Here is a 17,223-nt window from a genome sequence, read left to right on the forward strand (position 1 = left end):
TCAGCAGTAATTCAACACATTGGTCTTGTTAAATTAAAAGGGGTTCCATTATAAAAGCCTTGCATCTACATCACCAAACATTCAATATGGTGTCCACTTAAACAGAACCAGCCTTTACCATTTGCTCCTTAAGTTGATTCAGGGAAATCTGTGTCACTCTTCCTAACTTTGCTGTAGCCCTAGCTGACACCCTGTTTCCTGATGAAGGCTTCTAATGCTTTAAACAATGGCATGTCTGACAATAAACAGAAAAACTTGCTTACATAGGCATCCCCTTGATCTCTCAATCCGACTCTCCTGTTTTAAATTGTTTTGTTGTTCTAATGGGATTGTTTTAGTTCATATTTTAATATTTTATACTTATAAACCATGCAGAAATCTACCTTGATGTGGTGTGTGTGTGATTATTATATTATATTATATTATATTATATTATATTATATTATATTATATTATTATATTCAATTGGTGTATCCCAGGGGTGTCCAACTTCCAAGAGACTGTGATCTACTCCCACTATACCCATTGGATTGACCAAAGTTGTTGAGCTTTTTTGGGTGGGGGAGACCAGAGTTGTTGAGTTTTAGGGATCGACAGTTGACAGCAGGGAGAAAGTGCTTCTTGCTTTCAGTTCACGGCAGGCCATGCATTCCTACTGAGAACGGCTTGGCACCCCGATCCCCTGAGTCTACTTTAGCAGGAGAGCACAAACAGTTAGTACACTGGACACTTGCCGCTAAACCAGCAGCACAACCCAATTGCCTCCTGCCATGGAAACCTCTGCTCTTGAGCAGTGTAGTAAACAATGATGGTAGCTTTTCTTTTATCGCTGCAAGGACCTCCATCGTACTGTGGAAAGGATAGGGAATAAGCATTGCTGCAGAAACACGGTTGATTGCTACTGCTGTCTTGTCACATTCAGAATGGTCAGTGCAATAGCATCAGATTTGTTTTTATGCTAGTGCCAACAGGTTCATACTATTTTGCCACCTGAATCAAAATGGGAAGGTGCTGCCCGCCTCTCCCCACCAGCCAAAGCCTTGCTTACCAGAGTTGCAGTGGTGGTGGCTTCAGGCAGGATCTCACAAGATCTTGTGGAACTCTCATAAGAGTTCCACGAGATCTTGCGAGATCTCAACAGAAGCCACCACCACAGCTGTGCAACCCCCATGATGGCAAGGGTAGGCATAGTGCCTGCAGGGGCACCACCCCATGGGATTCTACCACCTGAGGCTTCACTCGGCCTCAAGGGTGGGCCAACCTGGGTGCTGAGAACTTAAGGCACAATCCTACAAACTAGCGTATCAGCACAGAATATCGTGATCTGAGGCTGGGATCGGGCCTCCAGAGCAACTATGGAATGTGTGCATTTAGGCCTTAGAGTCCTCTGCTCACCCAGAAAGGACTGTGGTGTTAGCTCCTGCCGTTTGCTCATGTTAGGTCACTGGAATAGTACCTTTTGCCTATTGCACTTTAGGTTCCAGCTTCTCCAGCCTTTAGCAAAAATTTACAGGTCCTCTCTTGATGATCATCACATGGATGATGTTCTTCAATTACGCCTGTCATACCCCAACCCCTAAGCAGAGACTTATAGCTCTAAGTCCTATAAACATAACACGAGCTGTGCTGGGTCAGACCACAGGCCCACCTGGTCTGGCCTCCCGTTCCCACAGTGGTCAACTGCATGCCTCTGGGAAGCCCCAAAGTTGGACTCCTAGCTCTCGATCTTCAGCAGCTGGTATTCAGGGGCATGGTGCCTGTAATTACTTGGGGGTAATATGCAGTCTTCATGATGTGTTATAAGAATATTATTTAAATTTTTCAAATTAGACTTCCTTCAATTGAATTTGATGACTCAGGAACTAAAGGTTATTATTTACATAGAGTGAATACCTTAAGAAACTTATTTCCTATTGTTATTGTCAAGGGTCTGTTTATTAAATGCCGATAAAAGCTCTGATTCAAACTGTTCTTTCCTGTCTTGCAGGCTTGTATGAATTTTAATGACAGTGGGGCTTGTGTCACACAGTGTCCGCAGACTTCAGTTTACAATCCTGCCACCTTCCAGATGGAAAACAACCGAGACGGCAAATACACCTATGGTGCTTTTTGTGTCAAAAAGTGCCCGCGTAAGTTACAGGAGGAGGGTTGCCTTTCTTCCATGAAGGGCAACTGTTTCAAAGTGTCACCGTAGAAGTCTTTTAAAAAAATAATTGCAAAGCATGCCAAATGTACGGTGAAGTTAATGATGAGAAAGCACCCTATTTTCTTCAACAGCAATATATTGGAAGTTATAACTTACTCTAAGAATGGCATTGTTGAATGCTGACATTTTAATAACACCCTATAACGTAGAGCCAAAAATCCATGATAAATGTTTTGGTTTGTGTGGTCAAAATCTCAGCTTCCATCCAGCAGCAGATGTCAAATATGGAGCAGATTCTAACATTTCCTTTCTTTAAACAAAGTCTCATTTTCATTTCCCCTCAAACACAAGTGGAATTTTTTTTGTGTTTGACCTTTTCTTGAAATTCAAGTGTGTGGTTTGGTAATGTGAGTCAGAACAGGCTCATTGCTATCAAGGCACATTAAAACATTGCTCCCAACCCCCAACATGACAATGGCTACCAAGGAGGTTTCAGTCAGTTGAAAATATAAAGTACTCCACCATAAATGCCTTTCAGGTACAGACTGTTAAACTGGATTACTAAAACTATTTATATGGACTGTTCCCAGGGGTAGTGCAGAGTAAGTGGCTAAAATACGGTAATGTCTTTCTGATAGATCCTAATGATGATTTCTTCTGACCCCCTGAGGCCAGCCACCCACTGCCAGTGAAGATGGCAAGCATTATCACATTGCCAGAGCATTTAGCATGTTCTGTTGCTGCGTAGCCCCGCGCAAGTGGATGTAAACTGAAAGCATGCAAACAACCCTTTATATGTTCTCATTTCAATAACATCTTAGGGGCTACATATACTTGATATTTGAATATTTTGGGGTTTAAGGGTACAATCTTTTAAACATCAATTAAAGAAATTGAGGGGGGATCTGTGTAAGGGAGTTTCTTAAGGATGGGCTAGTATAATTGTCTACTGACTTAAGTGATGGAATAGATGTGTAGAAATGGACATTGCAAAACAAACAACCCAGTTTTTTCACAGCACCTGCAATCACACACAGTGGCTGTCAGTGTAGTCACTGAATGATGTGCATATTATGTGTGAAATTGTTCTTTCTTGACAATCTTTCCCAATTTCATTGTTGTGTTGCATTTTTTTCTGATATAAGTAGCTGTGAGCATGCTACAAGCAGAAACGTATGGTGCATGTACTATAATAATATCCAAGAATTGAAAGCAGTGTTAGAAACTGAGATATGAAAGCTAGGAGCTAAATGGCACCTTAAACCTAGGTTATGGGCGCAACAATGGAATGTCTAGGCTCGGTTTTTTATAACAAGAATACGAAGCTGAAAATGAAGGAACTACAGCTAAATTATTATGTTCATTTTTCCCGTGGTCTAGTCCTTCCCCTGCCCACCCCCCTAATATTCTTGAGAAGGTCTCCTCTCCAGTCTTCAGATAGTACCTGGAAGTGGGGAGGCAGAAAAAGGTTCTCCTTTCCTTCCACTCTGCAGTTTTACTCTGAAATCTTAGGCGCAGTACAGCACCCAGAGCTGAGAAACTGCTCGCAGTAATGAAATTCCCTGTCACAAAATGCACCTAGAACAATGGGAGTTTCGAACACTGAGTGAAAGGCAGTGCCCATTATTCTGTCCCTCATATTTTTTTTTATTCACAACAACCCTATGAGGCAAGTTAGCTTGGGAGATAGTGGCTGGCCCAAGGCCACTCAGAGAGCTTCCTTACTCATTTGAAGCTGAGTCTTTCCAGTCCTAGGCTGACACTCTCAACGCTAGGCCACATTTGCATGGCAAGCAGCACCTGCTGAAATCCTCTCTTCTACATAATTATTAACGGTGCAAGAAGTACAAGGTGCTATCCTAGTTATGTGAAGCGGCAATAGACATATGTTTTGCATACATCAGGTTCAATCCCTGTCATTTCCAGTAAAAGGGGCATTTCATTGTAAGGTTGGAAAAAATCCCAGCCTAAAAAGCTTGAAGAGGCACTGCCAGTCAGAGCAGAGAATACTAGATTAGACAAACCAATGATCTGGCTTGCTGTACAATATCTTCATATTACCATGGATCCCAGAACCTGGTGTGCTTTGTTGGCACCAGCATAATAAGCTAGAATCAGGGGGAACTTTGACTATTGACACAGTTAGTTGTAATGATTTGTGGTTAAGTAAAAAAAGGTATGGGGCGGGGGTGGCGCTGTGGGTTAAACCACAGAGCCTAGGACTTGCCGTTCAGAAGGTTGGTGGTTCGAATCCCCGCGACGGGGTGAGCTCCCATTGCTCGGTCCCTGCTCCTGCCAACCTAGCAGTTCAAAAGCATGTCAAAGTGCAAGTAGATAAATGGGTATTGCTCCAGCGGGAAGGTAAACGGCATTTCCGTGTGCTGCTCTGGTTCGCCAGAAGCGGCTTAGTCATGCTGGCCACATGATCCAGAAGCTGTACGCCGGCTCCCTTGGCCAATAAAGCGAGATGAGCGCCGCAACCCTAGAGTCGGCCACGACTGGACCTAATGGTTAGTGGTCCCTTTACCTTTACCTTAAAAAAAGGTATACATAAGTTTATTATTATTTTTTTATACTAGAGCAGCATTTTGCTAACTAGTTGTGGAAATGAATCCCACATTTAGTATGCCTAAAAATATACATTCCCATTTGGTCATTGTTTTGAAATTTAATTGCCATTATCTACAAAATTGAATATCCAGATACCTTCTTTTCTTTCTTTCTTTTTTGTCTGTATGAGCATAAGAATGAGATAATTCAAAGCATCTTTTATTTTATCCAGCGGTTGGTATACCAGCTTGGCTGTGACCGTGTATCCTTTGATGCTAAAATAACATTTCAAACATTTTCCAGAATACAAACCTCATTAAGATGGAGTTACAGCGTCAGCATCTCAAGGGAAATGAAACTTTTAAAGAATGTTGAAATTAGCAACAACATAAAGCAACAGGGATACAGGAGAATGCGAGCTTAGAGAAAACTTCAAAAGATAAAATGCAGTTCTGAGACAAATACATAAAAATGAATCTGGAATGCAGTAGCAGAAAAGCGGGACCCACATCCCATTTCCCCCATCACCTCTCTGTTTTAAAAAGGGATGCTCAGAGTATCTATTGTGTGATGCTTGTAGATGGTTTTATTTTCAATAATACACTTTCCTGTTTTTTTACCTCCTTCTAGATAACTTTGTGGTTGATATCAGCTCTTGTGTGCGTGCCTGTCCCAGCCCCAAGATGGAAGTTGAAGAAAATGGCATTAAGACATGTAAACCATGCACTGACATTTGCCCTAAAGGTAGGCTGCTCTTTATTATACTTCCGACCTTGTGTGCTGTGCATTGCCATGACATAAAGCAAGGAACTAATTTGGAAATGGCATGAAACTAGTGAAACCTGGATGCAGTATGGGGCAGGCTGTGATTGCTCCCCTTGGAACTGGGATACTGGGAGATCCTGTCCTAATGTGTTTCCTCATGTAGCCCACTAGAGTAGTGTTCTTCAAGAGCTGAAACCCACTTGGATTCTCAGCCTGAAACACGGGACCCACTTCTGAGCTAGGAAGGGTGCAAAGCTTGACCTTAGCCCAAAGGTGGCAACTGCATTGTGAACCTTTTCTCTTTTGTGTGTACTCCTCCCCTTGTGTGTACTCCACTGTGCCTCCTCCCCTTGTCCCTGCAAGGAAGACATGAAGCAGCGCAGCAGCATTGCATGTCCAGTATTTGAGTTGAGAGGGGGAGGAGGCCTCCTTCCTCAGGAAAAAAAATGGGGGGGGGGGAGAGAGAGAATAGTGCCACAGTTGGTCCATAAGTGTCAAGGTGGGAGTTGGGAGCAAGTCAGCAATAATTCACAATGTGTCAGTGAAGTTAACGAAAAAGCTCAGGCCAAGTGATCACAGCAGCTCTTCCCAGTAGGTCTGGTTGCAGTGAGGCAGATGTGAGAGTTGAAGGCCTTCCCACCACTCTCTAAGGTGTCTGTCTCCTCCCCCAGGTCATTTCCCAGCACCCTGAGGCTGCTTGTCTGGTCTCTCTTTGCTCCTCCCTCTTCATTCCGCTTCATGTTCTGGGAGACAGGACCTGCCCATCGCAGGAGGGCGATAAATCCTGGCTTCCTCATCAGCCTGACTCATCTCTGCCTCTTGGCTCCCCTCCTCTCCAGACTCTGATTCTGGGCTGCTCTCTGCCCTAGCCTGATCCTGCTCACTAAACCCTGTTCTGTTCTTCTGCTTCTGACACAGCCTCCTCTCAATCTGCTCCCTCTTCTCCCTCTGACCTCACATTGTCCAATCCCCTGGCTCAGAGCCTTCGTCCCTTGGGGGTTCCCAAGCAGTGCCTCCCACCACTCTGGTGCATCCAGCCAGTCCACAACCCACCTCTTGAAGATCAATAGGCTAGAACAGGGTTGGCTAATCTGTGTCCCTCTAACGTTGTGAACCACCCTGAGATCTCGGGCGGTATACAAATTTAATAAGTAAATAAATAAGGTTGTCAAAACAGCTTCAATCATCACTGACCATTGGCTGGGCTGGGACTGGTGGGAGCCCAACAAAATATGTAAGGCTACAGTTAGGGACACGGGTGGTGCTGTGGTCTAAACCACTGAGCCTAGGACTTGTCTTTTTTTAAAAATAATAATTTTTATTAACAGGCCAATCACATCACATTATCCAATTCACATTAGTTCCAAATTATACAGCCAAATTTTCAATTTTGTTGGGGGTACCCATACATCAAGCTCCGAACGAGTCCAAACATCACTTATATTGCTGCTTTAATTAAACAGTTCTATCCAGTTCAATCCAGATAGTCCTTTATTACTTTCTTCATCTTCTTGTTGTTATCGTATATTCCTTTCTTTGCGATCTCTGATAATCTTCACAAGCAGATTAGAGACAGGCATCCTCTGTGTGGGTTTTGTACTCTCCAAAAATCATATCGCTCAGGGACAGCCGCTATTCCACGCTTCCATAAAAAATTAATCTTCGGTCTGTCCTTTAATTTTCACAGACTTGCAAATATATCAGGAGGCTCTGTCAGGCCAAGATCACATTCCAACCATCCTTCTCATTCCAATGGTCCTGATTCTCCTCCCCCTGTCCTTCTTTCTCAGGCAAGCCTGTCTTGGCGAGACGCCATTTTTTAACTGCGTCATAAAATTTTCCTCCGTTCTCATTATTTACCAATCATCTCTTTAGCTATAATCCATCCCACACAGTTCTTGAATTCCTGCTTGTGGTTAGTAAAACGCAACGATCTTATTTCTTTCTGGGGTGGAGGGTTATTGATATCACATAGTACAAAGGAAAAAAAATGTTTTTTCCTCCACCCCCCCTTCATTCCAAACATACAGTCTCATAATGGTGGTTCATCAGATGATTTATTTATCCATTCGTCACTGCGGTCACAGAGATCCATTAGTCAGCAGTCTTATCTCTCGAGCGTTGCTTGATGTATGTGCTTTAGCTTCATTCCAATCATATGTTTCCAATTATAATTCCGAGCTAAAGCAAGCCAGCACGCGCTGATTGGAACCGGCGTCAGGAAGAGCTGACCTCATCGAGGGCTCGTGCCAAGTGCCCGGCACCCCCATCTCTCGAATCCGGGGGTGCGTTGTGGACACCGCTAGCAAGGCAGCCCCCCCCCATATCCTTGGGGGGGTAGGAAGACTGCATACTTCCCATAGCAGCCTCTTAATTACCTCGTATGGGTCAGAGAGATGTTATTGTCGGCCATCTTCCAATGCGCCACCTGGTGGCCCCCCGAGCCTAGGACTTGTCGATCAGAAGGTTGGCGGTTCGAATCCCCACTCCGGGGTGAGCTCCTGTTGTTCAGTCCCAGCTCCTGCCAACCTAGCAGTTCGAAAGCACGTCAAAGTGCAAGTAGATAAATAGGTACCGTTTCGGCTGGAAGGTAAACGGTGTTTCTGTGCGCTGCTCTGGTTTTGCCAGAAGCAGCTTTGTCATGCTGGCCACATGAACAAGAAGCTGTCTGCGGACAAATGCTGGCTCCCTCGGCCAGTAAAGCGAGATGAGTGCCGCAACCCCAGAGTCGGCCACAACTGGACTTAACGGTCAGGGATCCCTTTACCTTTACCTTACAGTTAGCCACCCCAGCGCTGGAGGATACAACCCTGCCCACGCAGAGGGATATAACCAGAGAGCTCTTCTATCTTTAGAGTACGGGTGTCAGAATACAACTGGGCATAATAGGAACCCGGGTTTTTCTTGTTCCCAACAAAACGGTGGTATGGAGGGCATGTAAAATGCAGCACAGGTGAGTGAATTGAATCTTTCCTCCGTCTGCAGCCTCCCACCAGAAATTGCTATTTTTAGCCATTTTCACCCCAGCAGGGATTACTTCCAGTTTTGGAGCACAACTGGGGGGGGGGGGGATATTTTTAAAACTAGGCTTTAGGGGTGAAGGGAGGTTGCTTGCTGATGGAGATTGTTCATCTCAGCCTTCTCCCAAGCTGTGCTTTAAATTGCTCCCCACTCAGAAACTTCATAGGAATTTGGCAGCAGATCTGTTTGGCCTTCAAGTCTAAGACGCCTGAGGCTCCCCAACACAACTCATAACAACACCTGTACATAATTTTGAAGGTCTAAAAGTCACAGGTGCCATTGTGGCTTCCTACAGAACTAGTAAATTCCCTGTTGAAATTGTGTTAGCTTCCTGGGATTTTAAGCCCCTGCCATTGAGGTAAACTTTGCGTTTTCCATTTATGCAATACAGTTCCCATATATGTAAAGTGTCATTGATTCAGGGTACTTGTTTCAAACCCTAACCGTTAGGGATTTATTGAATGGTGTTAATCCATCTTCATTTACGTACTTCCTGAACTGAGATATGGAACTGAAGGAGATAACAAATGTTATCTACTCCAAGCTTTAAAAAGAAGACAGGCTATATACCCATATCCATGTAATAAAATCATTTCTTTTTAGACATCCACACAACATTAAGCTGTGTTAGCTCTCATGGAAGGAATATGCCTATTTTAGTCTAGTTTTATGTCTTCCATGGTAAAATTCCGCAGAGGAAAACCCAATTGTGGAGGTGCAGGCTTTTAATAGGAGCTTCAGATTCGTTTTTTGTTTTTGTTTTTTAAAAGGACTTCTGGTATCAGCATGCTCTGAAATGCATCATAATGCTTACTGGTATAGATCATTTCTAATATTTAGCTCGAGGACCTTAAAAACCTTTTATAGCCATACTTCTTTGACCCAGTTCTCACCCAGGTGGCAGAGCTATATCTGGGCTAAAGTACTTAGAGACTGCAGGTGGGATCTTGCATAAATGAATGTTCCCCATTAAACTGCCATGGCTATACAAAAAGAACTACAGTATTGAGGGGAATGCTATATATGAACATAAGAAGCTGTTTTATACGGATTCACATCAGTGGTTTGTATGGCCCAGTATGGCCTACTGAGCTCAGGAGAGGTCTTATCCAACCCTGGTGCCTGAAAGCCTGGTATTTTTTGCATGCTAAGTATGCGATCTACACCCGTCCTCTCCCTTTTGCTAAGATTCCTCTCCTTGGTGTGTAGTTTTCTATCGGAATATCTTGGTATGGAGGTACTGTATGAGCCCTACTTGCAGATACAAGCAGCCCAGCCTAGATGCACCCGAAGGAGAACTTGGTCCCATTTATTAGTGGTGTCATGTTTGGCTTTTCTGATCCAGGTACTGTGAAACAGGAAGGTGTTCTGAGACTCAGGTTTCCAGGGGCAGATAATTCCTTTTTCATGCAGCAGGAGGAGGAATACGGAGGAGAAAGTTGAAGAGTGCAAGATTCATAATGTATCTTTATACATGTAGACTCTAGTGACAGCAACTGTGCCTTGGCATTTTGCCTTCCCAGCATCTAGCTTGTCTACAGAACTACAACGGGTGATGTCTAACTATGGCATACTCGAGATAGACCCATTGAAACCAATGGACAGGTAACAGAAGCCCATTCAGGGTCTGCTCTGAGCATGACAGGATTCAACAAAGCTGTTGCATGTGGAATGAGGTCTGCTTGCACAGTGGGACTTCCCTCTTCTCCTCCTCCTGTGGGAAACTCTTCACAAACTAAACTGTTTTGGAGAGTTGTGGGGAAACCCAGAACAGGTTTAGGGGGCTTGGGGGGAACTGCACAGCAGAGGAGAAGGGGACCAACGAGCAGAAGTGATGGGACCTTTAGTCCATAACATCTGAAGGGAACCTTGTTGGTAGGCTGTGTATGTGTAACCATGCTCACCACATTATATGTGAACAGGGTAGGTGTGTCACATCTGCCTGCGACATCTGGTTAGGCTCATGTGAACACAGACAAATGTGCATAGATCTAGGTTATGCATGCACAGGCATCGGCTACCCTGCATTCAACCAATCCAAGTGGCTTTAAAATAATTTTTAACTTTTGTGACCTAACACTTTTCTATACAGACATACATATTTATATCTCTAATGTAACAAAATGGATTTGAGCATCTTAGCTGATCACACGGCTGCTGCTGGGCACGATGAACCATTGTAGTTTTATTCTAGGTAAGAGGCATCTTTCCGGAATGATTTTATAAAGAAATATTTGAGGCAAGGGACAGTTCTTTAGTTGGTTCGTCTTAGCCTTTGTAAATCAGAGAAACAGAAAGAGAAAAGTAAGTAGTAAACCATGCTAGGAAGTAGGACAAATTAATATTAACCAGGTCCCATTGCCTAGGCTTGAGTTCCTTCCTTTTTAGAGGTAGCACATGGTTCTGGTGGTGCTCACCTGCCAGGCTTTCTGCTTTCTCCCGCATGGTTGGTATCACTGCATTTGAACATCAGATCAGACTCCTAGCACTGCTGCCATAAATAAAACAATTCCTTGAAACATACACTCCATATGTACAGAGCACAGACACTTAGGCAGTTTAAAAATAATAATGGCTTGTTAGACTACCCTAAGTATTCTAGCACCCTGTGGCCTTATGCCTTCATGAGCTTCAAGAGTGAAATAGGTAGGACTCAAATGAAAATTTCTGAAACATCTGAAATTAAAATGCAACCACAAGGAAGGGAGATGCTCGTCACAATCTGGGGAAATTTTTTTTTTTTTTAAATAATATTTATTAAAGTTTCAAAAAATACATGAAAATACAGAATAAAGAAAAAAGTATAAAGTTTTTAAGATACAACAAAAAAGTAAGAAAAAATAAAATAAAAAGAAACATACAAAATAAAACAGTTAAAAACACATTAATTTTCCATAGCCTATCTTCCTTACACTTATTTCCCCGAACCTCCTCATACCTCCCTTCTTTGTATTCCAGTTCAGTTTGTTAGTTCAGCAAGTCCTTACCATTAAACTTTTACCCAATTGTTAACCTTTTTTTTTTTCATATCTCTTAAAGCATTACAGCTAAAAACCTCTTAGTTTCTATCCAACATCCTTCTAAAATTCCTTAATTTTGCAATATTTCTGTAAATAGTCTTTAAATTTCTTCCAGTCTTCTTTCACCGACTCTTCTCCCTGGTCTCGGATTCTGCCAGTCATTTCCGCCAATTCCATGTAGTCAATCACCTTCATCTGCCATTCTTCCAAAGTGGGTAGATCTTGTGTCTTCCAATACTTTGCAATGAGTATTCTTGCTGCTGTTGTGGCGTACATAAAAAAAGTTCTGTCCTTCTTTGGCACCAGTTGGCCGACAATGCCCAAAAGAAAGGCCTCTGGTTTCTTCAGAAAGGTATATTTAAATACCTTTTTCAGTTCATTATATATCATTTCCCAGAAAGCCTTGATCTTTGGGCACGTCCACCAAAGGTGAAAGAATGTACCTTCAGTTTCTTTACATTTCCAACATTTATTATCGGGCAAATGATAAATTTTTGCAAGCTTGACTGGGGTCATGTACCACCTGTATATCATTTTCATAATATTCTCTCTTAAAGCATTACATGCCGTAAACTTCATACCTGTGGTCCATAACTGTTCCCAGTCGGCAAACATAATATTATGTCCAACATCTTGTGCCCATTTAATCATAGCAGATTTAACCGTTTCATCCTGAGTATTCCATTTCAACAGCAAGTTATACATTCTTGACAAATTTTTAGTTTTGGGTTCTAACAGTTCTGTTTCTAATTTTGATTTTTCCACCTGGAAGCCTATTTTCTTATCCAAATTATATACCTCCAGTATCTGATAGTAATGAAGCCAGTCTCTCACTTTATTTTTTAATTTTTCAAAACTCTGCAATCTCAATTTATCTCCTTCTTGCTCTAAAATTTCCCAATATGTCGGCCATTTGGCCTCCATATTGAGCCTTTTCAGAGCTTTTGCTTCCATTGGTGACAACCACCTTGGGGTTTTATTTTCCAATAAATCTTTATATCTTATCCAAACATTAAACAATGCTTTCCTAACAATATGGTTTTTGAATGCTTTGTGTGCTTTGACCTTATCATACCATAAGTATGCATGCCATCCAAATACGTTGTTAAAACCTTCTAGATCCAAAATGTCTGTGTTTTCAAGAAGTAGCCATTCTTTCAGCCAGCAAAAGGCTGCTGATTCATAATAAAGTTTAAGGTCTGGCAGGGCAAATCCACCTCTTTCCTTGGCATCAGTTAATATCTTAAATTTTATTCTGGGCTTCTTGCCCTGCCAGACAAATCTAGAAATATCTCTCTGCCACTTCTTGAAACAATCCATCTTATCTACAATTTGTAATGTCTGAAACAAAAACAACATTCTAGGCAATACATTCATCTTTATCACAGCAATACGACCCAGCAGCGAGAGTTTCAAATTTGACCAAATTTCTAAATCTTTTTTCACTTCCGTCCAACATTTTTCGTAATTATCTTTAAATAAGTTCCCATTTTTGGCTGTCATATTAATCCCCAAGTATTTCACTTTCTTTACCACATTCAATCCTGTCTCATTCTGAAGCCTCTCTCTTTCAATCGGTGTTAAGTTTTTCTCTAAAACCTTAGTTTTTAACTTGTTCAATTTAAAACCTGCCACCTGACCAAATTCCTGAATTAATTCTAAAACTCTTTTAGTGCTAGATTCTGGCTCCTGTAGCGTCAATACTAGGTCATCTGCAAATGCTCTCAGTTTATACTGTTTAGCTCTGACCTGTATGCCCTTAACCAACCGGTCCTTTCTACTCATATTTAGCAGAACCTCCAGGACCGATATAAAAAGCAGTGGGGAAATTGGGCACCCCTGTTGTGTCCCTTTTTCTATCTTAAATTCTTCCGTAACCACATTATTTACAATTAATTTAGCCTTTTGTTCAGAGTATATTGCACCTATACCATTTTCAAAGCCTTGGCCTACCCCCATCCCATGCAAGTTCTTCTTCATAAAACTCCAAGAGATATTATCAAAAGCTTTCTCCGCGTCGACAAATATCAATACTGCTTTAGTGTTTATGTTCACTTCTAGTTTTTCCAAAATATCAATTATATTCCTCAAATTATCGGACAGGTGTCTTCCCGGGAGAAAGCCCGCTTGGTCTTTATGAATCTCTTCCATCAATACTTTTTTCAATCTCTTGGCCAAAATGTCTGCAAAAATTTTGTAATCCACATTAAGTAATGATATAGGGCGGTAGTTCTTAAGCTGAGTCTTTTCAGTCTCTGTTTTCGGTATAAGTGTAATATACGCCTCTTTCCACGATTCTGGTGCCCTTTTCCCCTCCAATATTTCATTACAGACTTCCTTCAAAGGTTGCAATAACCACTCTTTCAGAGATCTATAGTATCTGGAAGTCAGCCCATCCGGTCCTGGAGATTTGCCCAATTGCATATTTTGTATGGCACCTTCTACTTCCTGTTCAGATATTTTATAGTTCAGCATTAATTTACTTTCTTGGGAGATTTTTTGTAGGCCATTTGTCTTCAAAAATTGGTCTATGTCCATTTCCTTCTGTGGCCCTTGTGTGTATAATTGTTTAAAGTACCTCTGGAAGCAGTTTCTGATCTCATTTGGATTATGTATACCCTTTCCTTCCACTTCTAGGTTTATAATGGTATTTAATTTTTGTCTTTTTTTCATTTGCCAGGCCAACAGTTTTCCACATTTATTAGCTGATTCAAATGTTTTTTGTCTCATTTGTTTGATTTTCCATTCTATTTCCTGATTCATCATTTCCATATATTGTACTTGATATAATTTTATTTCTCTCAAAATCTCCTGGGACTTTGGTTTTGCTCTCAATTTCTTCTCACCTTCTTTTATTTTTTCCAAAATTTTGTCTTTCTTTTCATTTTGACTTCTCTTCTTTATTGCATTCTGTTGTATCAAAAACCCTCTCATTACAGCTTTGCTTGCGTCCCAGATTACTCTTTTTTCTACATTAGTGTTCATGTTTATTTCAAAATAATCTCTCAAAGTTTTTTGGGCCTTTTTATAAACTTCTTCATCTCTAAATAAGGTGTCATTCATCCTCCATCTGAAGGATCCGGTTGTTGTTTGTTTCATCTCCATCCTTACAGCATTGTGGTCGGAACAGGTTTTTGGGCAGATTTCTACTTTCTTTATCTTTGGTGCCATTCCTCTAGTTATCCATATTTGGTCAATTCTAGTCCATGTCATCTTGGCTTCAGAAAAGAAGGTTCCTTCTCTTCCCAGGGGGTTCTTTACCCTCCAGATGTCCACTAAATCCATATTGTCTGTCATCTCAAAAAATGTTTTCGGTAGTCTACCATCCTTGTCTTTGTGCCTTGTCCATATTTGTAGATACTACTCCGTTCATGTCCCCCATCAAAATCAAATTGTAATCCAAATGATCCAGTAGAGTCTCATGAAACTTTTTATAGAATTCAGATTTCCCCTCGTTCGGTGCATAAATTCCCACAATTAAAAATTTCTCTCCTTGTAGTTGAATTTCAATTGCCAAAAATCTTCCTTGGTCATCTTTAAAAATAAGTTTCGGTAAAAGTCTCTCCTTTGCATAAATCACAACTCCTCTTTTTTTGACTTTGTCAGATGAAACAAACTCCTGTCCTAATCTTTTATTAATCAATAACTTCCTATGTGCCCTTGTTATATGTGTCTCTTGTAGACAAATCAAGTCCAATTGTTCTTTTTTTAATAAGTGAAACACACTTTTTCTTTTCCGAGGAGAATTCAAACCATTACAATTCCAGCTTAATAGTTGCAGAGCCATGATGGGGGCTACTTCACTTTACCTCCAACTGCCCCGAGTGCCAATTCTTGTTCTGTGGGAGGTATCACTTTTTCTGGACCGTGCAGTCCAAAGGATAAATTTGATATGTCTAGTATGCCTTTTGGTTCTTCTTCAGATTCCCCTTCTTTCAGTAGATCTTCCTCGTGGTCTTTCAAAAATCTGTCTTTTTCCTCAACTGATTTTATTTTTATCTTTCTTCCTTTATATTTAAAGGACAGGCCTTGCGGGAATTCCCACCTGAAAAGAATTCTATTTCTTTTCAACAAAGTCACTAGGTCTCCGTAATTAGACCTTAAGTCCAACAGATGCTTTGGGATGTCCTTAAAAATCACTAAACTTGAATCATCAATTTCCAAGGTTTTTTGATAGTGCAGATTCAGAATTTTATCTCTCTCTTCTTTTGTTCGAAAGGTAATCAAACAGTCTCTCACCTTGCCCTTACCTTGTCTTCTTCCAAGCCTAAATGCATTCACTATCTTAAATTCTTCCTTCCCCGGGTCCAGTTGCCAAAAATCTGTAAATTCCTGTGTAAGAAAATCAGCCAAATTATCTTTCTCCCGTTCTGGAACAGCCCTGATTCTTAGATTTCTTTGTCTATCTTTTAATTCGATCATAGAAAATGTCACATCGTGGTCCTCCAATTTCTTGTATACAGGTGGAATTTTCTCTTGAGTAGCAATTGCAATAACTTTTGCTTCCTCTGCAGTCTGTCGAATCGAGGCAGATTCCTGTAGTAATTTTTCGATGGTCTCTGTATTGGCATTCACCTTCTGTCCCAAGGTATTAATACTTGCAGTATTTAAATCAATTTTATTTGATGCTTCCACAACTTGTCTGTTTGTCTCAACTACTTGTCTATTTGTTTCAGCTACTTGTCTATTTGTCTCAGTTACTTGTTTACTTAGGCTTTCCAAAGATTCATTAATTTTTGCCAGTGCCTGAGCCAAAACTTCTTCTGATGACATAACTTTTGATTTGGACTGTGGGAGTGGGACCCCTGATGCTCCAGATGCTCCAGATGTTGAGCCCCTTCGCGGCAACGCAGTATCTATCCGATAATGTCTGCCAGACCTAGTAGTTTTTTCCTGCGGTTCTAACTTCCCCTTATCATCTGCCATAACAGTCTCATAGAAATTCAAGGTCACTCCCACAGTCAGTCAGTTGTTTTGAAATAGGATGGAATTTTCCTCTAAACCCACTGTTATTGTAACTGTTGTTGTAACAATATCCAACCTCCTCTAGGGGGACACAGTAACAGTCAGAACTTGTAACTTTTAAAAACAAAGATAGTCTTTATAAGTCCCCCAATTTACTTTAAAAATCCACAGTCTCGATGCACTTAAACAGTTACTTTCAAGCCAAAAGAGGTTCAAAAACACTGTATCCCTTTTGCAGAATTGGCTGTCAAAAATAGACTTTCCGCTATGCACCTTTATTTTAAGGCAGTCCGTTCCAAATCTTAAGTTGTAAATTTTTCCTTCCTCTCCCCTTCTTTACTGCAGGGAAATTCAGCTCAGTCTTTTTCCCCCTCCTCTCCTGCAATCCGGAGGGGGAACCACTTTCAAGATGTTAGAGTTTAGCTCTTTTTCAAGTAACTTTCTGAGTTTCCGTTTTAAAGTCTCTTTGCTTTGATCTATTTACAATTCAGGGAAGGCAGACTTCCTGGTTGTACCTTCCCCGCTCCGTGCCAAATTAGCTTTTTTTCCTTTTAAATCCAATTTAATCCTACTCACGGGTAGTTGTTTTCAAAGTCCGATTATCCCAGGAAAAAGGCAGCACTCTCCGGTAACAGCTTCGCGGCTTCGCTCCACGGAAGAAGCAATTTGCTCACAGCACCACGCCACCCCCGCTCCGCTCCAGAGCCCGTTGCCGAGCTCCTTTAGCAATTGGGGGGGCGCAAACGGTACCTGCTG

The 17,223-nt window shown here is 41.5% G+C and overlaps 1 protein-coding gene across 5 annotated transcripts in view; it reads left to right on the forward strand.

Moving 5' to 3' along the window:
- Window positions 1-17,223, forward strand: part of ERBB4 (erb-b2 receptor tyrosine kinase 4) — an 836,864-nt gene that overhangs the window by 612,731 nt on the left and 206,910 nt on the right. For all 5 annotated transcript variants that reach the window (XM_081015663.1, XM_081015662.1, XM_081015664.1 and 2 more), the window contains 2 exons: window positions 1,988-2,129; window positions 5,327-5,440. In XM_081015663.1, coding sequence (XP_080871789.1) covers window positions 1,988-2,129; window positions 5,327-5,440 — 256 coding nt within the window. The remainder of the gene's footprint in view (window positions 1-1,987; window positions 2,130-5,326; window positions 5,441-17,223) is intronic.

The sequence above is a fragment of the Podarcis pityusensis genome, assembly GCF_964106645.2.
Source record: "Podarcis pityusensis genome assembly, chromosome: 1".
NCBI classification, from domain to species: Eukaryota; Metazoa; Chordata; class Lepidosauria; order Squamata; family Lacertidae; genus Podarcis; species Podarcis pityusensis.